The 23794-nt window shown below is 45.4% G+C and overlaps 2 protein-coding genes across 20 annotated transcripts in view; both read left to right on the forward strand.

Moving 5' to 3' along the window:
- The window catches only part of Tmeff1 (transmembrane protein with EGF-like and two follistatin-like domains 1), an 85754-nt gene extending 75172 nt beyond the window's left edge, over positions 1-10582 (forward strand). Inside the window, exons 9-10 of one of the 2 annotated variants that reach the window (NM_023020.2) lie at positions 5900-6058; positions 9444-10580. In NM_023020.2, the coding sequence (NP_075409.1) occupies positions 5900-6058; positions 9444-9528 (244 nt within the window). In that variant the 3' untranslated portion in view covers positions 9529-10580. Of the gene's footprint in view, positions 1-5899; positions 6059-7584 lie in introns of both variants that reach the window. The other variant, XM_039110701.2, reaches the window with a different exon arrangement.
- A 148-nt stretch (positions 10583-10730) lies between these two features.
- Positions 10731-23794, forward strand: part of Cavin4 (caveolae associated protein 4) — a 100924-nt gene continuing 87860 nt past the window's right edge. For 14 of the 18 annotated variants that reach the window (XR_010066392.1, XR_010066393.1, XR_010066394.1 and 11 more), the window contains exon 1: positions 18336-18464. Coding sequence is in view for 4 of the 18 variants with exons in the window: in NM_001107931.3 (NP_001101401.1) it covers positions 11061-11468; positions 18225-18905 (1089 nt within the window). In the remaining 14 variants the exon portion in view is untranslated. Of the gene's footprint in view, positions 11469-18224; positions 21764-23794 lie in introns of those variants that run through there. The other 4 variants (XM_063287621.1, XM_063287622.1, XM_063287623.1 and 1 more) reach the window with 2 other exon arrangements.

The following is a 23794-nucleotide window of genomic DNA, read 5'->3' on the forward strand; positions in this document are numbered from 1 at the left end:
TGAGAGTCAGCCCATCTCTAGCGTGTCCCGCTAACATCTGTAGTAATCCGTCTAGGCCTCCTGCATCCTTCATTTCCTATACTGAGCGCCTGTATCACCTCTCTTCTTCTCTTGCTCCTTCCTTGACCCAGCTGCAGTCGAGTTTGTTCCAGCCTTCACAGGGCTACCTAGCTAAGCCATTCCTCACTGCCAGCACTCCCTGTCTTTCTCACTGATGAACGTGTTTCTCGGTGAGCTGAAACCAGAGCAGTACATCAAGGTCTCCCACAGGCTGTCACTGTCACCCAAGCAGTCCTCCCTCCACATCACATATCTTGATATAAATGTAGTTTACTTGCTTATAAATACGAGTACTTTATTTCTTCCATGAAGAAACCCACCACGTTTCCTTTGCAGAAGAGCCTGTGTTGCCTGGTCTGGCTCCCGTTGTCATTTCTGGGCTCTCTGGAACCCGCTCCAGTAAGCTTTTGTCTCCAGCATCCCAGAGAGCTTGTTCTTTATGTCTAAAGTCACTGGACAAGTCTCACCGTTAAAGTCGCACCCAAGTGCTTGGCCCCATTTGCTGCGTGTCCTGTGCTCTCCTCTTGGCTTCCAAGGTGCAACTCTCTCGTTTTTCTCTGGTCTCACTGGGCATTCCGCTCCTGGTTGGTTCTCTTTCCTCCCTGACTTCACCATGTTATAATACACCATGATTTCATCTTGTGTCCTTCCCAAGTGACTAGATCCAGTCTCTGGGTCTTTCGTAGATGGCTCCTAATTTACATAAATCCCAGTCCTTTCTTTTGGATCTGAAGTTCTAGACTGTGATTCCTTTACATTTCCAGTGCTGTCTGGCTCAGTCTCACCTGGACTAAACCTGATCTGCTCCCCTGGCACCCACAGCGCTAGGTCTACCTACAACTTTTTCCATCTTCCTGGAAGTGGATGCAACTCTGTCTCTTCACTTGTTCAGAGTACCACGTGTACACCTTACACCTTTGACCTCTCTCTCCCCTCATGTTCCCCATGTCCTAATTAGTTGAGAAGTCGTCTTAGTTACTCTATTTCATCTGACCAGGAGTTTCTGGGGATTTTCCTGTCTCTGTCTAACTCCATAGGATCTCTGAGAGACACAGGTCACTGCGTCTGGCTTTACATGCATACTAGGGATCTGAACTCAGGTCCTCATGCTTGCACGGCGAGTTCTTTACCCCTCCATAGCCTGGCATTCCACCCTTTTGTTGCCTTGTTTCTCTGAATGCTTCCTGCAGTCAGTACCTGACTCTCAGTAAATGTGCTACGTGGATGAGTGAATGAATCTGTGAAGCGCTGGGAGTGAATGAGTTTGCCAGTGGGCTGCACCCCGGGATCCGCCTTTAGTAACACAAGAAGCAACGGCCACTTAGAACTTGATACTCTAGATGTTTGAAGACTGTTAAAGTCAGTCGTGGAAAGTAATATCCAGGGGGATGGCTTGAATGATATGTGGTCTAAAGGTCCTTTTTGATATTCTGATTTTAATCTGTGAATCACGCCGACCTGTCGGGGAGCTACACATCTCAGGTATTGTTACAGCTCTCCGTGGAGCTGTTTTGATTTTACTGAGCTGTGACTTTGAGCCATTAGCCTACCATGAAGGACATTATTTTAAAAGTCCCATGGGTGTTCATTATAGTATTGGATTTACTGCTGCTGCGTTGTTGAGAACGGTATTCTCTGTATTAGAAGGTGCCCTCCTTAAATGAGGACCAGAGAAGGGACGTTCCCCAGAGTTTAATAACAGAAGCAGCTGCTCCTTTGAAATGGCTTGTTTGATTTTATTTTATGGAGATTGCTTTTCCTGTCAGTTCTCTTTCTCACTCCTGTGTCCCTGCCCTAGTCTTCCTCTCCCCATCTCCTCTCTCTTCCCTCCTCCTCTCTCTCCTCTTCCTCTCTTTCCCTCATTTCCAATCTAATGGCATTAATATAGTACCACCACAATCAATTTTAGCAAATTTTCGAATGTAGTGTCCTTTACTCACTGTTTCCAAATCTTTCTATTGTCCTAGGCCCCGGGCAACCAGTGATTTCTTCCTGTCTATAAGTCACCCATTCTAGACATTCCTTATTCTGTCTTGAGACAGGGTTTTATGTCTCACAGTCACTATGTAGCAGAGGGTGACTTTGAACTCCTGGTCTTGCTGCGTCCACCTTCTGAGTGTTGGGAAGGCAGGTGTGCTCTGCCAGCCTAGTATAGATGGTACTTAGAGTCAAACCCAGAGCCTCATGGATGCTAGCCAAGTGCTCCGCCAGCCTAGCTGCGTTTTCAGGCCTATTCTCACTTTTCACACAAACGGAATGATATGGCGTGGTCTTCCGCCCCTGGCTTCTCTCACCTGGAGAGCTGCTTCTAAGTCAGCGGTATTATAGCTGTCTGTCCACACTTGGTTTCTTCTTAGAGCTGAGGAACGCTCTGCTCTGGGGATTGGATCCCATGTTTACCTCCAGCTGTCTGCTGATGAACACTGGGCTTGTGTGCACATTTTGGCTGTTTTGAGTGCAGCTGCCCTGAGCACTTGTGCTTATGTGTGGACACCTGCTTTGATTTTCTTGGGTAAATGCTTAGGAATGTAATTACTAGGTCCAGTGCTGACCCTGTTTAACCTTTCAAGGACCGCCAGTCTACTTTCAAAGCATCCTTCCCATTTCTCATCTTCTGCAAGGCCTTCACTAGCATTTGTAGTCACCTTATTTTCTGATCTAGGCAGGGCTGTGGGCATGTGGTGCTAGCCCGCTGTGTGTGCTTGTCTTTGGGTGTGTGGTGCAAGCCCACTGTGTGTGCTTGTCTTTGGGTGTGTGGTGCTAGCCCACTGTGTGTACTTGTTTTTGTTTGTTTGTCTGGTTTGGAGGCAGGGTCATGTGTTTTATAGGTAGTCTTCTAACTTGAAATCCCCCTGTCTCAGCCTCCTGAGCGTTGGGGTTTCAGGTATGCGCCACCATATTGACTCTCCTTTTGGCCAATTGTATATCTTCTCTGGAAAATGGAGTTCAGATCCTCTGCCTGTTTCTTAACTAGTGGGTGCTTTTTAAGGATGTGTGTTTTAAAATATTTTTTATTTAATTATTTTAAAAATGGTGTGTGTGTGCGTGCGTGTGTGTATGTGTATGTGTGTGTGTGTCTACGTCTGTGTGTGTGTCTATGTCTGTGTGTGTGTGTGTGTGTGTGTGTGTGTGTGCGCGCGCGCGCGCGTGCGTGCGTGCGTGTGTATCTTCGAGGTCAGCAGACAACCTGTGTGAGGGAGTTGGTCCTCACCTTCCACCTTGTGAGGCGAGGTCTCTCTTGTTTCTTCTGCCCCTGCACTGTGTGTTCCAGGCCAGCTTCTGGACAGTTCAGTCTCCACCCACCCCCACCCTCCATCCCCTCATCTCCCCATATGACAGGTCACAGATGTGAACCATTGCATCTGCCTTCTCCCCCATGAGATCAAACTTGGATCATCAGGTTTACGTAGCTATAGCCGACCCTCGTCTCCTCAGCCACTTACTCGTGCAAGTCTCACGTCGAACCCGTAGTTTGCAGCTGTCACTTCCCTTTGTACAGGCCGCACTTTCACTGTGATAACACCGTGACCATGAGGATCTTAACCGTGACTTACCCTGCTTTACCTTTTCAGTTTTCTTTTGGCGTCATGTCTAAGAAATTGCCCAACCCGGGGTTGTGAAACTTTGTATGCTAGTATTTTTCCCAAGGGCTTCTTGATAGCTTTGGCTCCTACATTTGGATGTGTGACCTGTTGTCTTAGTTTGCTTTCCATTGCTATGATAAAAGCATCCTGACCAAAAGCAACTTGGAAAGGAAAGGATTTCTCTCCTTCACTGAGGGACATCAAGGCAGGAACCCAAGGGGCAGGGACTGAAGCAGAAGCTATGGGGGAAATTGCTAACTGGCTTTCAGAATTGTGTTCAGCGACCTTTCTTGTACCCCCAGGCCTACTGTCCACAGTGGTCTAGGCTCTCACATTGATGACCAATTTAAAAACAAAAGCCACACAACTTGCCTATACACCAGTCTGAGGGAGACACGTCCTCGGTTGAGGTCCGCCCTCCCAGATGACTACTTTCCGTCAAGTTGACAAAACCAACCTGTACACCCTCTTTACTTAATTTTGGGGTGGCAAGGAAGAAGCTCAGCTTCATAACGTGTACCCCAGTTTCTCAGCATCATTTTTTGAAGACACTGTTTCCACTGACTCACCCTAGCACCTCTGTCAAACAGGTTAACCAACCATAGCTGTATGCTTTTCTTCTGGCCTCTCAGTTCGATTTCATGGCCAATGTACTGCCTCACTCTTTTGAATTTTCTGAGGTCGAGGACTCAGTGCAGATCTTCCTGGCAGGCGTCCATGAGCCCCAGAGTGAGTGTGCAAGCCCACCACACTCTGGCCTCCCCTGCTGCCCGTATCCAGGTTTCTTTTCTGTTGCTTGCATTTTGAGATAATGCTGCTTTAAAAGCTTTCATAACCAAGTGTAGGCAGCAGTGAGCACGCACACGGATGGCCAGTGAGCGCCCACGGTGTTCTCACATGTCAATACTGTCAATCCTGTCAGCTTAAAATAGGAGCCTTTCTTCTGATAAATATCTAAGTGTTTCCCTATCAGATGGCTATCACCGGCCGATGATGGTGTCTTTACATTTCCTCTCATTAGAGAGTTTGTAAGATTAGCTTTCACTTGGCTGCTTTGCTGTTTGTTTAATCATTTTTTTTCATCCTCCCTGCACAGTCAGCGCTTGTGCTGTTCACACTGAAGAGCGTCTTGAGTATATTCGGTGCTATGCCCACAGAATTGGAAGTGTTTCTTCCTTTTTATCCAGCAATCGCATTCCCAGGCATCTATCCTGAAGAGTAGGTCTAAATGGAGAAGGGCCACTGTCACTGGGCTCTTACGTTATCCTATTTCTTGGGGTGAAGTCTGGAGACAACAGGTGCATCTCAGAATGTATAGGGTAGTTCCTACTCGGCCATGATTCTAGTTTAGATGATGATGATAAAGATAAATTATAACTTCAAAAGTAGTCTGATGAGTCTGGATGAAGTTATTCCCACTAAGCACAGGTGTGAAAAACCACACATTTCCCCCATGGCAGTGAAGAGATTTCTCTACTCCTGTTCAGGTGTTGTTGTTCTTTTGTATTTTAACTTAAAAATCCTGACAAATAATTCTTTCAGGTGTGGCCGTACACACTAATATCTCAGCTCCTGGGAGCCGGTTCTAGGCCAGCTTAAGACTATAATAAGATCTTGTCTCAAAAAACAAACAAAACAAAAACAAAAGAACTCCTACGCTCATGTGACTTTGGTGCACTCAGCCATAAATGAGACATCTGAAAGACTACCCGGTCGCCAGGGATCAAGGAGCATTGTGTAAGAGAGAGTGGAAAGATGGCAGGAGTCAGAGGTTGCTTAACACAGGAGTGAACAGTGCCCTATGGACATAGCAGGTTCATTGCGCTGTGAACTCATAACAACTGTGGCTCCCTGCACAAGACCTGTACAAGATCAGTCCAGTCAACGGTCCAGCATAGAGAGGGGAGGGGCTCATGAGCCACCACTCCTAACTGAGCTCTATTGACATTGATGGCTATAGGAAAGGGAGACTCAGTCTCTTTAGGGGTACAGGGTCCTTGGTAAGTTGATCCTGTTCCAGTGGATGGTCTCACACCTGTGTGTATGGGCAGCACCAATTAAACCAAATGGATTATAAATAGAAAGAACGGACACGAGGCTGGGAGGGGTGGGGTAAATCTAGACGTTAAGGGGAAGAATTGGGGAGGGCGAGCACGATCAAAATTCATCGTATGAATGTATGAACGTCTCGAAGAGTAAAAATGGTATATTAAAAACGTAATTCTCACAGGGATTGCTTTTGTTCCCCCTTGCAGATGCGAATCTGGTTATACTGGACAGCACTGTGAGAAGACGGACTTTAGTATTCTCTATGTAGTGCCAAGTAGGCAGAAGCTCACCCATGTTCTTATCGCAGCCATTATTGGAGCAGTACAGATCGCCATTATAGTAGCAATTGTCATGTGCATAACAAGGTAGGTGAAGACCGTAGAGTGTGGTCTTTAGACACTGTTACTTGTAAATCAGAGAGAACCTTAAAGCACGTTCACTGTGCTAAGCCCTTATGGCTGCCAGTCCATCGAGCACAGTTCCACTGGCTGGTTCACTAGCCAGAATTCCCACGTGAGTCTGGCTTCTCCCTGTCTTGCTTCTTTAGAATATGTGTAGGAACTCCTTCCCAGAGTTAGAGACATATCTTGAGTCATAGGCAGAGGAGGGGTGAGAGTAGTCCGTGTAATCAAGGAGGCTAGGGGTCTTACAGCTGTGTGCTAGGATGTGGACTTCAGGGGAAGTGGCTGGAGCAGAGTTTCTGGAAGTTTCTGTGCGTTCACAGAAGAGCTGTGCAGCAGTGCTTTAAGTCTTACAGAACTGTGGCGTGTGCTAGGTCTGAAGATGTACTTCACCCACAGTAAGTGTAGTGAGAAAGAAAGCAACCGTCAACTTTAAAGATAACCTTTCTGACTGCACCACAGACCTAACAGTGCTCTCTAGTCTAGATTACAGTGGTAAGCAAAAGGCTTTAAAATGCTGTGTTAAAAACAAACAAGCTGGGGCTGGAGAGATGGCTCAGAGGTTAAGAGCACTGTCTGCTCTTCCAGAGGTCCTGAGTTCAATTCCCAGCAACCACATGGTGGCTCACACCCACCTATAATCAGGTCTGGTGCCCTCTTCTGGCCTGCAGGTGCATACATAAAGCACTGCTGCACATATATATGATGTATACATAATAAATAAATAAATTAAACAAAAAACAAAACAAAACAAAACAAAAAACAAACAAGCCAGCAAGATGGCTAGTGGGTAAAGGCTTCTGCCAGCAAGCTTGTTGATCTGAGTTTCATCCTTACGACCCACATGGTAGGAGAGAACCAACTCTGCGTAGTTTTCCTCTGACCTACACACACACGCACACACACATACACACGTGCACACACACACATATACAGACACACACACATACACACACGCACACACACACAGACACACACATACACATACATACATGCACACACAACACACACATTCTGAATAAATTTAAAAAAGCATTCATATTTTAAAAGACTTATTTGCAGCATAATTAACAATAAATGGAAGTTTCAAATGGAGTAGAAACATGTCAGACTGAGTTGGAAAAGCCAGAGCAGAAGGTCCTGCCCTTCCAGCTTCTCTGTTTGCTTCTTCCTCACCTCTTTTTACCTCCTCTAAAGTTTGGTTCTCATGTTCCGTGATCTTTGTATTTGCCTGCCTTGGGGTGGGGGAGGTGGTGCTCAGGGCAGAGAGTCATAGCATATCAAACAGATATTTACAAGCTGATCAGATTTATAGACTTTCTATCCAAGACCTGGAAAACGATCTTCAAGTAGTCCCAGCACCCTGGAGGCAAAAAAAAAAAAAAAAAAAAAAAAAGAAGGTAAATCTGTAAGTGATGGAAAACGCTCTCTGAGCAGCTGATACTCTTCATGGAGTTTAGGCACTAAAGGCAGTGTGCTTTATTCCTCAGAACAGATGATCTGCCTTTGGGCAAGATGACTGAGCATAAAATCGGGCAGTAGATCAAAGCCGGGACGGGATGCCATAACAAACAATGACAACAGGAACAGAAGATGGGGAAAAGCATTTAACAGGCTCACAGCAGCGGCCATTCACCACAGGCTCACGGGTTAACCGCCTTCCTCTGGTCGTTCAGCCAGCACGGAGAAGTGTCTGGGCTTGGCTTCAGTACTGTTTGATTCTACAGTCCTTCCTCTTTCTACTGAGCCATTGAGAAGCAGAGAGGGCAGTGTCGCGTTGTGTGACGGCTGCACTGGGACAGGAACCAGACTCGATGTTGTCAAGGTTCAGTGTGTTTGACCCCTACCGATGGTCACGAGCAGAACTGACTGGACTGGGGCAGACATGTGATAAGAGGAGACCATTTAGGGCATTAGTAGAGGAAAGCCCCTACTAATCATGTGTGTGGGGTACAGGAAGAGTATACTGTCCCCACATTTGTGCCCCATATGGCCACACGTACTGTCATATGAGAATCACAGCTTTTCTCCACCCCTGTCCCTGAACAGCTTATTGTCTTGTATGTGGAATACCGTGATTACGTTCTTGGACCACACCATTAATTTTTTAAGGCACGCCTCTCCCATGTAGTCCATTAGGGGAAAGCTGTACATGCTTGGTGACCATTTCTTGTGAGGAATCTTCCTTTAAATGGATGTCCCTGCTACCCCGCTTACCTGTGAGTCATGTTTTCTTCTTTTATGCATGGAATCTTTATCTTTCTCAAGCTCCTAGAATGACAGTTTGACAGGGACTTTGAACATGTCTCGGCCAAACTTTTCACTGTATAGCAGGAAAAGGTCTGGTCTCAGGAACTTGGGATTCCTCTCGGTCATGGTGGGTTAGTGGCAGTTTGAAGCCAGTTGCTTGGTCTGTCAGCCAGCTCCCTCGTGATGAAATGGATGTGATCCCAGCCCTGTCTACACCAGACGATTTTTTTAAATAAGGATTAGTGAGAGAAAATCCACTGTAACCACCAGAAACATTATCATTAAGGCTTTTACGTTAAGGCAGAGCAGCCCTCTTTGAAACTGAATGAAAACATTAGAGTGGAAATTGGTTTTGTAATGGCACTGTTTCCAGGAAGGAGCATTTGCACAGATGGCTACTACTAATACTAGGTGGTTATTACTAACAGTAGGATCCAAACTCAAAGTGACCGGAATTCAACTCTGCGTTTGCACATTCCCTTGCAAGAGCTGACCATGCAGTCTGGTGGGTAGAGACAGGAATAGTTACACTGTCCTGAGATTTAATCTACATTAGGGCCACCTTTACTGAAATATAAGAGCAGACACCAGGAGGCCCTCACCTGTAGGGTCCCAGTTTCCTGGGTGGCTCTGTGGCGTGCTGCAGCCATGTGTCCTCCAGCCCTGCTTGACTTGTTTCCTTGACTTAGAGGACTCTGGTGCATCCTGTCTGAGATCACCGATGCGGTGCTACTCGGTCTCCACCAGCGAAGCTTTTCTCGTCGTTTTGGCTCAGTGAATGATGCTCAGGAAAAGTACTCAGATCAGCATCTTTTCTACCGACACTGAGATCAGTCACAGGCACTGAGGAGTTACCGGGCCAGAGAGGCAGATGTCCCTCTCAGAGTGTGTATCAGCAGTGTGTGAGCTCTCCCAACTCCAGCCACACAGCAGAGAACAGCCAGTCACTGTGCCTGTCCTCCTCATTATTAGTCCTGAACTAAGCGTCTCTTTCTTCTTTCTCTCACGGGGTGCAGTGTGTGAACTGTGTGGTACTTTGACTTCGTATAAACATCCTTAAGTGATTTCGTTTCTTAATTTCTGTGTTTCCATGCAACAGAAAATGCCCCAAGAACAACAGAGGACGACGGCAGAAGCAAAACCTAGGTCACTTTACTTCAGAGACTTCATCCAGGATGGTTTGAGCTGCTGACTTTTATATGCACACTGACCACGTGATGTACATTTATTATGTCTTTTTTTAAAGAATGGAAATATTTATTTCAGAGGCCTTATTTTTGGACATTTTTAGTGTAGTACTGTTGGCTCGTATTTAGAATATTCAGCTACAACAGTTTTTGACTGTTTAGTAGTCTCCGTCTTATGTTTTTAAATATGGAAATTGGCTCCACGGATTTGTAACACATGGTAATACTAAGACTTGCTCTTTATCCATGGAATGTAATATTTTTGCAGAGACGGATGGACCCACTTCATAGTCGTTATAAAGTCATACTTTCTTCCCCAATGACCACAGCAAATGACAAAGCATGAACTAAAAGTAAAGATGTTTACAGATTACTTTTCTTACAAAAAAGAAAAAAAATCTAGAGGACACTGTGTTTAAATAGATATTCAAATGTTTTTTGAGATTTAGTACCTGGTTTTTTTTAGATACTTCCCCTATTGCATGAGCTGCAAAGCTGTGTGTGTGTTAGATGTAACATATTTATAAGCTGAACGAACTGGAACTGACCATTTCTCTCTTTGGAGAAGTAATCCTAATAATTTTAAAAGGTACCTGGGAATTAACAATGGAACAGATCGTTGAAAATAGACTTAGATATTGTCAAGATAGGGTGTTTTAATGAGCAGATCGGGAGAAAACCTACAGTATCAGTTAAACTACTTTAATGCGCGTTCATTTTTAAACATTGTATCTGTTTTCATATAAATGTACAAATTGTATCAGTGTTTGTGAATACAACGCAGAAATAATTGTTGATGATCGGTGCTCTGAAAGCGAGCTTAAAAAATGACCTAAGACCTCTAATTCGAATCTGTCCTGCAGTAGCTCTATTAATAGATTGTTGGTGTTTAAAAGTCTGAGCTGTGAGTAGAATGTTATCGAGGTGTTTAATGTGTAGTTTAGCCAGTCAAAATTATGCATGTAGAATTTAAAGACTATGTTTAAACTTAAATATTAATTTTAATAATTTGATTTGGAAAAGCATGTTATAATATAATGTTTTCACTATACGGTCTTCTTTGTGTGCTCATTTCTTGTGTTCTTTGATGTTGGCCTGCGAGGGCTCATAATAGGCGAGATTACAGGACAGGAAGATTGCAGCTCAGAATTCTCTTTCCTCTTACAAATGATCTGAAGAGAAAAGCTTTATTCAGTGTTTGGAGCTACATGGCTTGTAGGCTTAGTATGAGCAACATAGTGGCTTCAGTGAACTCCTTCAGACAGCTCTCCCCTTCCACCCACACAGACCTATTTGAGGTCCTTAGTCAGTCGGCAAGCATGTTTGGAACCAGCCCCGGTGCTTTGCAAGGGCTCATGTTGCAGGGCAGTCACGTATGGGCACTTGTAGTTATAAATACTTGACCACTCTCCAGCGTGCGGTTTTCAGCCCTTTAAAGCAGCTTCGTTGCCGGCTACCAAGCCGACTTTTGGCTCCGAGTGTAGGAGCCGATCGCTGTAGGACATCTTCTGCTGAGAAAAAAAAGTAAAATGGAACACAATGGATCTGCTTCAAATGCTGGTAAAATCCACCAGAACCGATTGTCAAGTGTGACTGAAGATGAAGACCAGGACGCAGCTCTCACAATTGTGACTGTGCTGGACAGGGTGGCCACCGTCGTGGACAGCGTGCAGGCAAGCCAGAAGAGAATCGAGGAGAGACACAGAGAGATGGGGAACGCCATCAAGTCTGTCCAGATAGACCTGCTGAAGCTCTCACAATCACACAGCAACACGGGCTACGTTGTTAACAAGCTGTTTGAGAAGACCCGGAAAGTCAGCGCTCACATTAAAGATGTGAAGGCCCGGGTAGAGAAGCAACAGGTTCGAGTAACCAAAGTCGAAACCAAGCAAGAAGAAATAATGAAGAAGAACAAGTTCCGCGTGGTAATCTTCCAGGTAAGCTTGCACTTGGGGCCAGCTCGATGACCATAATCCCCGTCATCCTTTGCCATCGGGTCACAGGGGTTTCCAGTGTCACCTCCCAGCCACAGTATATGGGAATGTACTGAGCTCACCAAGTAGTCACCTCGGGAGAGAGAGCCATTTCTAACCACTGCTGCTGTCACCCATGGGGCAGGCTTCTTAATGGTCATGGAATGTGGACCCAGGCTTGTGGCTCAGGCTATTTCTTGCCTTTGAAACTCAATCCCGTCAGGTTCTTTCGGCATTTGAGTTCTATTAAGCCCAGTGACCCAGTAGACTTTAGAACGTTGGAACCAAACAGGTCCTAAGCAGTCTCAAGTTTAAAAACTACCTTTGCTACATAAAAGAAGAAACTGGGTGGGAGGGCGGTCAAAGGAGATGCAGTCCAGGGGTAGAACATTTGCCCATGTGGCTGAGACCTGTGTTTGATTGACAGCATCCCCCTAAAAGAAAACAAGTTAGGAACCAGCACCCCGGCAGCCATGGTTTTATTCTAAGAACCCAACTGGTAAATCAAAAACTCTGAATATAGTTTGTCCATTGGAATTTTTTTGTATTATTCACAATAAGAAAAGTTACCTGTTTCCACATGAATAATCGAGTCATTGTTTGTTTTTAAAATGTTGACTGTTTTTGTAAGACAGTCCATCCTGTAGTTCATGCTGATCTCACTATGTAATAATCCGGGCTTAGCCTCTCACATGCTAGGATTATAGACATGAGCCACAAGTCCCCCCTTAAGTTTTATGTTTTAATATTATTCTTAAAATAATGCAGGTATCGAAGTCCCATAGATAATTCCTTGCTCAATTGAAAAACCTTTTTATTTTTATTGTTTGCTAAGTTCCTATAACTGTTCAATAACTTTTTTTTTTAAAAACCCACGGCAAATGCATGTATATTTTTTAAGCTCTTGAATTAAAAAGGACAAGTTGGACTCCTTAGCCACATTAAGAACGAGCGATGACAGGAAGAGACGAAGCAGATGAGGGCAGAGTTCTTTGCTCACCTATTTAAACACTGCCCGTCTCAGAACTGTACATCCAGAGTGTGAAGGTTGGGGCAGACCCGCCTGTCCTGGTCTGCTCTCGGGAGAAGCGGTTGGCATAACAGTTTGGAAGACATTTTTGATAGTGTGTACTGTAAACATTAAACATTCCTAAACCTATCGGCCCCCGAATTTGATGTCAGAGGATTGGTTGTGAGCGTGAAGTCAGGAATGTGTGGGAATGTTCATCCATGCATACGCACAGCTATGTACTTTTAAAAGTGGAAGTCTGTGTGCACAGAGCCCTAGAAGAGTAGACACAACATGGAATATGGACATGCTTGATTGAAATATTGGACCTTAACCTTCATGTTCTTAGTGCATTCGGCAGTGCCCCAGACTCTCTGAGTGGTCAAGTTACGCTGCAATGGGCGAGTGGTATTTTTGGATCTGTTTTTAGGAGTTCACAGGTTATTTAGGGAAAAAAAATAGGGAATTTCAAAGATACAAGAGTAGACTGATGTCTTCAGAATTCCTTTCCCATCACTCTTTTCTTCTAGGCTCCTAGAGGCCTTTCTCTACGCTTATTAACAATGTCTCCTGACTTCAGGTGTCCCTTCCACTATTGGTGCAGACAGTGGTGAGCTGGACATGGGACGGAAGGATAAATCCATTCACCTTCTGGGGCGTCAGCCACGGCCTGGGTGCCCACCCTCCATTTGCATGCATAATGTCAGGAAGTACACTTGGGGTCCCATGTTTTTGGGGAACCTGTATGCAAGGCAGTGGACCAGGGTTCCTTCAGGACGCACAGAAGCTACAGCAGGGAAACAGAAATTCCACCTGGCCGTGTCTATTGATGTAATTCCCGCCCTGCCCCCTACTTAAAAGTTGGTTTTCGGGGTTGGGGATTTAGCTCAGTGGTAGAGCGCTTGCCTAGCAACCGCAAGGCCCTGGGTTCAGTCCCCAGTTCCGAAAAAAAAAAAAGAAAAAAAAAAAAGAAAAAGTTGATTTTCTGTTTGTCTCTATCCTCCGTAACTTACTGGTGTTTCCCTCCTGTCTTTGGATCCTGAAGTTCTGTAGAGAAGCTGAGAGGTACTAGTTAATGATAATCCTCTTTTCTTTTAGGATAGACTATCTGGAAGGTTCTGCAAAACTAAGATGTTTAAATTAGGCCAGCAGCTTGTCAAAAAAAATTACCATCTTTTATAAGCCTACAGGGAAAATATGAAGTCTCGTATTGTGGACCTAAGGCTCAAATTCGTGTACTTGTTATAGGTTAGAACGTATATAGATAGGTACGATATTTACGTGGTTATTTTTAGCAGTTAAGATTAACCTTAATTAATTCTCATAGTTATTCGAAGACCGTCCCTAATAAAATTACTCAAAACTGAGCTAGTCTGTTCTTCATTTCCATGTGAGGTTCTCCTTACGTTTTCCCAGGCACCTCTTCTGTTGATACTGCTTATTGGTATCTCATCTCCTACAGTTGTATATGTCTAAGCTCCTCTAATGATAAGTTCTAGACTTCTGTGTATCCAAAATGTCCCTCTCTGTGTTCCTTTTACACCGATTCACGTCCACTTTACTCTATCTGTAGCATTCCTTCTATTGTAAAAGTGATACTTTGAACCAGGTGTGGTGGTGCAAACCTCGGCAAGAGGATTGGCAATTCAGATATACTGAGAGTTTGAAGCATGCTTGAACTATGGGAGACCGTGTCACAAAAAAACAGTAAAAGGCAAATTTTGTCTGGACTTTGATACAGAAATGTGATTGTTATTCAGAAGTCATCTGTGATTTACCCTTACAACCTTCCAGTATTAGCACGGTGTTTGCCCTTAACTCACTGTAATACCAACTCATCGGGGCTGTGATAGATTCCCAGGCAAGGTCTTTGCCTTCCCTTGCCTCTGTTTGTACTGTCTGCTGTGTGTTTGAAGAGAGGGTGTGTGCCATTCCAGGTTCCCTGTGTCTGATGCCTTCACTGAAGGATTATGAGGTTCTCTACCTACCAAGTAATACCCCCTACCCTTTGGCTCTCCCCTTTCTAATTATACCTCCTTAGGCTTGCCCAGGCCACGACAGGTGTCAGGAAAGGAGAGAAATAACTTCTCTGCCTCCAACTGACTCATCAGAGAGCCATGAGACGCCCACGTCTACCGCTTTTGTTGGGGAGAGGTGGGGTTCAGAGCATTCTGGTCCCAGAGCCAAAGATGTCAATTTAAACTAAGGAATTAGATTCTAAGGATGCCTTCTTGACTATCGAGCTGGTCACGTTTTAGAGTATGTGCAAACATCCTTCTTGTGTATTTATTGAATCTGTTGAGTGGAATCGACCTGAATCTCAAATGTCAATACCATTTCTTTTAGAAACTAACTCATGGGCCAGTTTTTAAAAATCTCCTAATTCCTGAAGTTTTGCCTGTTATGTTTTAGAAATAATCTCTAGATGGAATCTCTAAAGGACACCAGGCTCCTTTCACCTGTGCCCTGGGCTGGCCTATCTCTAGCCGGTTCTCTTCTGACACACTTGGCAGAGTCTGTTCTCTGTTCTTCACCTTTCTCTCCCCCTCCCAACCCCCTCCTTCTCCTCTCCACCCCTTCCCTCCCTCCTTCCCTCCCTTCCATATTTTTCTCCCTCCCTCCCTTTTTTCCTTTTTTCCTTTTTTACTGGTATTGAACTTGTGGTCCTTCTCCCTCATCCTCCTGAGAAATGGGGCTATAGTCATGGACCACCATGGCAGCAAAATAAAGCTTTTAAGATGACTTATTTGATAGGAGACTTTGCTTGGCCTGAAGTCATCCTGGGAATGGTATATAATTTTCCCAAAGTCAATTTCATTCTGAATTTTGAGATACACTTTACCTCTGAGGAGTTATGAATGAAACACCACTCTGTCTTCTGATCTTTTGACTGGGGTGTGTGTGTGTGTGTGTGTGTGTGTGTGTGTGTGTGTGTGCGTGCGTGTGTGTGATGTGCACAAATATGCTACAGCATGTGAGTGGAGTCCAGAGGACTCCATTTTAGTGTTTGGGAACTGATTTTCTTCTGCTGTGGCATCTGAATCCAGGTTATCAGGTTTGCTTGGCAACTATGTTTTACCTACTGAGTCCAGCCAGACTCTTCTCATTTTTTACATGATCTCTGGGACTGAATATAGGTTCTCTTGTGGGGCAAACTCTTCACTTCTAGGGCCTTCCCGGGGAGCTTTCCCCAGGCACAGAGGAGTGTTGGAGGCTCTTTGAAGACAAGGTGGGCCTGTAGATGAGATTAGGAATCTCTGAGGAGAGGGAGAGAGCCAGGCATGATGGCCAGGGAAATCTCTCAGCTGACTGACTAGCAATCGGGTGCCTCTTTATTTATACAGGTTTCACAGAACAGAGTCAGACTAATGATTATCCAAGTGGTCCAGAACGTGTGCTTGATCTTTACTTGTCCAGGGTAACAAGTTCAGTCACAATTAGAAAATATAAACAGGACATATTGTTGTTGTTGTTATTATTATTATTATTATTATTATTATTATTATTATTATACCTGTCGCTCCAATTTAAAGAATCTAAAGAAGTTTCCTTCAAAGCAAACATATTTATTATATGACAGCCTGCTTTTCAGTTGGCAGCGTTTGCTGTTTGAAAGCACTCTGGACAAACAAAAGTGTATCTGAACTGGCCTTTTATAAACAGCAAATACTAGTTGCATAATAACTTCTTTTACTGTATGTTTCATCATCTATAAAGTCTATAAAGGAGAAAGGTTTCAGGCAATCTATCTTATTTACTGAATTCTACTCCTCTATGGGTGTACCCTGTATGACCCCTCCCCCCATCTTTAAACTATACTTTTAGTGACCTCTAAACCTATAATTAAAATGAGACCTTAAATCTCTAATCTCTTCTCCTGGCTAGTCAGCTTGTCAGATGTCTCTGTTTACCCTGCATCAGTTATGCTGTTTGAGTTAGCTCAGGGGCAGATACCCAAAGAAGATTCCCGGAGAGATGGCCTCATCTAACTATGTGCTTATCTGTGCTTAATGATCTCCAGGGATAAGGAGACTTCCAAATAGTGGCCAGATAAAGTTAACTTTAGAATTTCCTAGTAAGACTCAGACATATTTTTTCTAGAAAAAGACATAAAATGAATCATAATGAAGTCCCCAGTAACGTAACACGCAGAGACCAAAACCCAAACGTTAGCTCTAGAAGGACAGCGATTGTAGCCCCCCGCTCAGCTTTGCTGGAACTGTGTCAAGCAGCTGTGCTTCCTGCTGTCTAGTGGATATGGCTGGCCGCTTCACCAGCTGAGTGATCTCCCTAGTGCAAGAGCTTCGTGATGCCAGCTAATGGTTCTTGAATGCGTATTTCTGGCCTCCCTCCTGCATGCCGGTTGCTTAGCCTCTCTGCCTGCATACCCAGTGCACATTCCAAGGACAGGGTCTCTTTCTTCTGTGCGGTCTCAGTTAATGGCGGATTCCTGTCTGTTGATCTACCAACAGGTCCTATAGGTTCTGGCTTTCAAAGCAGATCTGCAGTCAGAGGACCGCTCACCCCTTTCCCTGCCCACAAACACCCTGTTCTGCCTTCCCTTTGCTTAAAGTCACCACTATCCTGTCACTCTCCTTGCTTGTCCTACCCACGAGCCTTGTCTCCAGCAGAGTGACTCTTGCACAGCATGGGTCAAATCATGTCACTGCTGTCCCCAAGACCTTGAGAAGTCTTCTCGTCGGAATAGTAGCTTCTGTCCTCACTATTGGCCCTAGAGCCTCTCTTGACCTGGCTTTCCCAACTCTCTGCATGGGGGGAAATTAGGGCATTTGAATTGATTCTTGAAGAAAGCTATTATTTGTAAAGCTAAAAAGAGGTAAAGGGGCACTGAGGACAGAGGCAGCCATGCATACGATGGTGTAGAATGTTAGTGTCCAACTACTCCACACTGAGATGTGACTTGAACATCCGCACATACATTGGGGCACGTCCATAGCTATCCTGGGATTTACATCCCAGCATGCTATAGGGTGGACCCCTCTTGTTAGAGGTTTCAAAATCTTTTGCATTTGAGGAACTTGAGGGTGTTTTGTGTCTCTTGGCTTGAGGAACAGGAGAGTTAGGGTCAGGTCCAGAGCTTTCTAAGTATCCTGGAAGGTTCAGGTTCTGCCCTTAAGCGCTGGTGGGCTCTCAGAAGTCTTCGGTGGGTTATAATCAAACTCTGCTTGTAAAAGCATTTCTCAGGAAGCTCTCAGATAATGGTCTGGAAGGAGAGGGATTGGGGAGACTGATGGCTCAAGTCTACACCTGAGGTGATGAGGGCCTGCATTAAGGCATGGGTAGAGGAGTGAGAAGCAAAGTCAGCATTTTGCAGTGTTATCTGTGGAACCTGATGACTACGGGACAAGAGGGCGAGGATGTATTTGGGGAACGTTTCTGAAGTCTCTACCTTTTGTATTGCTGAGATGGCCACCGATGCTGAGAAAGGCAGGAAAGGCAGTGTAAGGAAAATGGATGGTGGATGGGTCTTGAGGATTGTAGTGAGAGGTGCCTGTGCTATATTGAGATGGAGAAGTTTGTCAGGTTGGGAGTGGAGAAGCAAAGATACAATATTGTGAGAAAAAGCCCGGGGGCGGGGGAGATCCTGACAGATGCAGGCTGGGGGCAAACAGCATGGAGGCATGTCGTAAGGTGTAGCTGGTGTCAGCTGCACAGGAAATACTCACATGCACTGTTTTTCTCTCCTTCAGGAGGATGTTCCCTGCCCCGCATCCCTGTCTGTTGTTAAAGACAGAAGCCTGCCGGAGAACGAGGAGGAAGCTGAGGAAGTCTTCGATCCCCCGATCGATCTCTCATCGGATGAAGAATACTATGTTGAAGAAAGCAGATCTGCCAGGCTTAGAAAGTCAGGCAAAGAGCACATCGATCATATTAAGAAGGCATTTTCCAAAGAAAACATGCAGAAGACGCGGCAGAATTTTGATAAGAAAGTGAGTGGAATTAGAACCAGGATAGTTACACCTGAGAGAAGAGAGAGGCTGAGGCAGTCAGGAGAGAGGCTGAGGCAGTCGGGGGAGAGGCTGAGGCAGTCGGGGGAAAGATTTAAGAAATCGATCTCAAATGCCACCCCCTCCAAGGAAGCTTTTAAGATCCGGAGCCTTAGAAAACCGAAGGACCCCAAGGCGGAAGGCCAGGAGGTAGACAGGGGGATGGGGGTGGACATCATCTCAGGTAGCCTGGCTCTGGGGCCCATCCATGAGTTCCACTCTGATGGGTTCAGTGAAACAGAAAAGGAGGTGACCAAAGTAGGGTACATTCCCCAAGAGGGAGGGGACCCCCCAACGCCTGAGCCTTTGAAGGTGACCTTTAAACCTCAGGTGAGAGTAGAGGATGACGAGTCACTCCTGTTGGAATTAAAGCAGTCCTCATAGAGGACTTGAGTGTGAGCATCAGTCACTTCGAATCATGTGGTCGTAGTTTGAAGGGTACAGTAATTTACATTCATGCACAGTGGGAAGGCAAATGGTATAAAAGCTTCATTTCTTACCTTTAAAATCCTAGAGATGATGGAAATATTATATACAGTTTTCTTATAATTTCCTTGGGAATTCTATTTCCCCTGAGAATATATGACTCTGACAGCTTCCCCCTCATCCCCGCTTATGTCATGCCTTTCCATGGGAGGTCTTGGCCAATGAGAAAATAGTCGGATGGCTCAGGTCACTTAGATGCTTGGTCATTTGTAACACGGGAACGACACATCTGTGCCCATTGGTCACCAACAAAGCATACATTAGGGTCAGGATTAACACTTCCAGTTTCAAAGGGGAGTAGCTAATGTGTACATTGTGTTATCCAGATGTTTACATCTGGAGATTCATTAGTGAATCAGTAGCCTTATGAAGCTCCTGAAGTCCTTGTGTGAGGGAAAGGAAATAGAAGTTTGGGGCCTGAACGTTTAGCTGTGGCAACGTAACTTTATTACTAGTGAGACACTTGGCTGGCTGCCCCTCGTTCTCAATAGGAAAAATGGTGAGGCTTCGTACTTCTCAGAGGACTTGAGATCTGAGGGTATGTCACAGAGTGTGGGAGAACAAGACACACAACCAGTGGAGAAGCGTGAACCACACTGGCCTTCCCTAAACCAGAACTGAACAGTTACATCTCTGCAGAAGCCCTTGGCACAGGCTCTGAGGCCAGAGTTGAGCAGAAACTGAGTTTGTTCTTCACAAGTCTTCACTGCACGCACAGTGAAAAATGAACGCTTGGATGGGTGCTTTCTCATTGAAGGCTGAGACCAAACCTTGGGTTTTAGCCGTGTCCTAACATGTTCCTTGGAAGACTGGCTCCATTTGCCGGTAGATTTGGATGTGGGGTAGACAAGTACAGGTCTTGTTTGCCCAGCACGAGGTAGAAGTCTGGAACACGGTTGTCAAGTGGCTTTTCCACGGTCCGCCCTGGTGTGCCGCTGGGCACAGAAACAACCCCGACACTTCTGTTTGCCAGAGCGGACTGAGAACAGTGCCCATAAGCTTTCGTCAGGGCCACGCGGAGGGCGTCCAATTCCAGTTAGCTCTTAGATCTAGATCTGGGTAGTCAAGAGGTAACTATTGCTGCTTCCAGCACACGGAAATCTTGGGGGCATTTTCTTGATATGGAAGAGATGGTAGAATTTTTGATAAGTTCGTTTAAACTCACATTTAGTTTAATTTTTGAATAATCATGTAGTACTTAAATATATGCAGGCTTGGGGGTGCGTGCCTGCTGCCCCAGCACTAGCAAGGCTGAAACAGGATCGCAGTGAAGCTGAGTGAGCCTGGGCTCCCTTTATATACACAGTTCAGTATACTTTCCTTTTCTCTTGGCCTGAATACGTGTTCATCTTGCTATCTCTTTTTTATTTGTTTGTTTTCTTTCCTCCTCCTCCTTCTCTTCTTTGGTTTGTTTGTTTGCTTGCTTGTTTGTGTTTTCAAGATGGGGTTTCTCTGTGTAGTCCTGGAACTTGCTCTGTGGACCAGGCTGGCCTCTTAACTCACAGAGACCCGCTTGCCCCCCCTCCCGAGGGCTGGGTTTAAAGGGGTGTAACACCATCACACGGCATCCTGCTACCTTTTTTATACTGCAAACTAAAGCATGTGTAGCATTGAATAACACTTTAAGAGAATAATTCCAAACACATTTTTTTTATAACAGCTTAGAAGGAGGTTAACGGTGTCTAAGAATAAGTTTGAATGTGAAATGATGTTGTTGCAAAATGCGAGGCCGGTGTTGTGGTTGTTAATCTTTTAACCAGTGATGAGTGGTAACTGCAATATGCAAATGGAGAAAGAGTTAACCAATGGTAAATCAAGGCTCGAGGGAATACAGAGAAGTTACAGACGTGGTACGTCGAGGGCAGGAGGAATGTCGAGAAGTTACAGTTGTTGTTTTCAGTTTATTTCATTTGGTCTAAAATACTTTTCTGCAAATGTCTAGGGCTTTGTCCACTAGTCATTAATGTCCGGCTCTGACAGCTTAGAAAGCATTGCACCTGTAGCCATATTAGAGTCTGACTGGGAAGGAGTTACGACCTGGCCAGCCAGCTCTTTGTCTTGCTAGAGTTTGACACCAGAACCACCGGATGTTTCCTGTTGCTGACCGCTCATGTAATCCCATGCTTCCTTCTCACCGTCAGGGTTTCCCCTCCATGTTGTGAACATGTGTCCTTTCATGTTTAGGACATTCCTGAATTCCACATTCACAGTCTCTTGTACCTCCTACCTGCTTTCATGGCTCGGAGATGATGGGCTGCAAAAGTCACTCACTCTCTTAACACAAGGGCACAAGGGACGTTCTAGTCAGTGTTCATCAGTTTAAAAGTCTCGGGAAATGCCCGGTTGCTTGCTGATCTGTAATGCAGCATTACGCATCAGGCTTTAGATAATTTACCCAAGGCAAACCTTCAGCAGGATTTGCCCCCTTCTAGTAATGAGATGGAGCAGAGCAGCTGCCCCAGAGGCCAGGGGTGGGGACGCTGGTGTTGAGGCTTTTCCAGGGGACACAGTGAAGTGAAAGCCTGTCTCCTGTGTGTGGTGATCCAGCTATCCTGAGTGGCCAGTGGCTTGGCCCCTGCTTACAGGTTATAGAGAAATGAACTCGGGTGTTCCGCTTGCCGACAGTGGACTTGTGTGTGTTCCCCCAAAAGCAAGTTTTCATGAGTGAAAAGTACAAGCTGCCAAAGTAAAAAGCCAACCATATTGCCTTCCTTCTTTGCCTTTCATATTCATTAAAGATGTCAGTTTGGAACAGGCCTGGTGGTCATGGTGATTCTTTTTTTTTAATTAAAGATTTTTTTTTATGCATGTCTGTGTGTATGAGTGTATACTTGTGTGTGGAGGTCAGAAGAGGCCCTTGGGTGTCCTCTGGCACATTATCTATTCTTTGGAGGCAGGATCTTTCTCCAAAGGTATTGCTCCCGTTTCCTCATCTAGGCAAGAAGCTAGCAAGTTTGATCTTCCCACCTCTGCCTGCCTTTTACAGGTGAGCTGCTCTCGTGAGTGTGGGATTCGAACTCTCATCCTCTTAACCATTGAGCCATCTCTCGGATCCTCACTGTATTCTAATCTGCTAAAAGTCATGGATCACATTATATAAAAAGTGTCCCTCGGAAATAATGTTAACTGCATTTTGATGAAATGAAATCACTGGACTCCTTTTGTTTTTCTTCTGGGACAGGTTTTCTGTAGCTTCTGGTAAGAAAATTCAGATGTGATCTCCAAATAAGGGGAGGGCTGGTCATGTTTCCATTCTCAATTCTTTCACTTCGATGTGTGCTAGTGCCTGGTCTGTAGTGAAGGGGCTTCCTGCTCAGTTTTGGGTCACACCCGTCACTCCTTTGAGCAGGCGATGTCCCAGCATTTATAGCTGCCCCTCCCGGATCAGAATCTAGCAGTGCTGGGCCATCCAGAAGAGCTGCTGCTTCACTGAGTCTCCCGGGACTTCCCTACCCACACTCCTGCAGAGCTCCTTTTCCTGCTAGACGGCCCTCCCTTCAGCCTACCCGCGCCCTTGAGCAGCAGAGCTACCTGGTAGGTTGAAGGCCACTGTGAGCTCTTCAATCCATTCATTGTTCAAGGCCAGAGTTCTGCTTGCTTGCTTGTGCGTTCCAAAGAAAGGCAGCTCCTAATCCTTGACAAGAGTGGCTTTCTCCTTGTGCATTGTTTGACACCTGAAATTTCAACTAAAGCAGTGCGTTATTCCATTCAGACTGCAACAAAAGCTGCTGTAACCTGCTATATACTAGCCAAGGCCAGCTGCCAGGGTACCTGTGGCAGCTCAAAATGGCCTTGGTAGCAGCACGAACCCCCATTTTACCATGATCCTTTGGTGTTTGTCACCTTGGATCAGAATCATAGCATAAAACATCAGAATGTGCTAGGGATTTAAAATGCATTTGTATGGCGTATTCTTCCCCTTTCAAGTCCTAGCTGGTGGAAACACCATGCAGGACTTAGTAGCAAATTGCAGACCAAAGTGCCGTCTTTACCAGAGCTTTGCGTGTATACAGGAATTCTCCCAAATGTAAGGCATCTGACAAATTCGATGGTAAAGGTAGCGTGCAGCCGTGACAGGAGCTAGGCCTTTGTGTCTCCTTGGGGAACTGCACGCTCTGGTGTCGCTTCAGGAGGAAGCAAGATTTGGAACAGGGCATCTTGTTCCATCGGTTGGTGCTGAGGCCTTACAGGCTTGTCACTCACCGCCACTGAGAGTAGCTGAAATGAAAGCTTGCCCTCTGAGGTGAGCCTCAGCCCCAGCAGGAGGTGGCAAGGGGTCAAGAGGTAGGTGTTTGGAATGGGGACACAGAATCCACTACATATGAGAGCAGGGTTTAGTTTGAAGGCACTCCCTACTTTGAGTCCTAATGTGCAGAGTTTAAAATGTCATCCCTGGACTGGAGAGATGGCTTGGTTGCTCTTGGTTCACATCCACAAGGTGGCTCACAGCAAACCTAAACTCCAGATCCAGTACTGTCTTCCCAACTCTGCAGGTACCAAGTATGCACAGTCACACAAGCATGTATGTAGGCAAAACACTCGAGAGTAAATACATCCATCCGTTTTATCGACCCAATGAACTTGACCGTTATCCCTTACTGAGGCGTGTTTTGGACATACTGAACTGAAATGCTCTTAAGGGAGGGCTGGTGGAGGGGAGCTGGCAAATTATAGATAGATCACAGCTTAGAGGAGAGGCTGAGATGCACACATTTTGGGTGTGGGTGGGAGTGGGGTAGTATCTCATATCCCAGACTTACCTCAAACTCCTGTATGTAGCCAAGAAT

The sequence above is a fragment of the Rattus norvegicus genome, chromosome 5 (assembly GCF_036323735.1).
Source record: "Rattus norvegicus strain BN/NHsdMcwi chromosome 5, GRCr8, whole genome shotgun sequence".
NCBI lineage: Eukaryota > Metazoa > Chordata > Mammalia > Rodentia > Muridae > Rattus > Rattus norvegicus.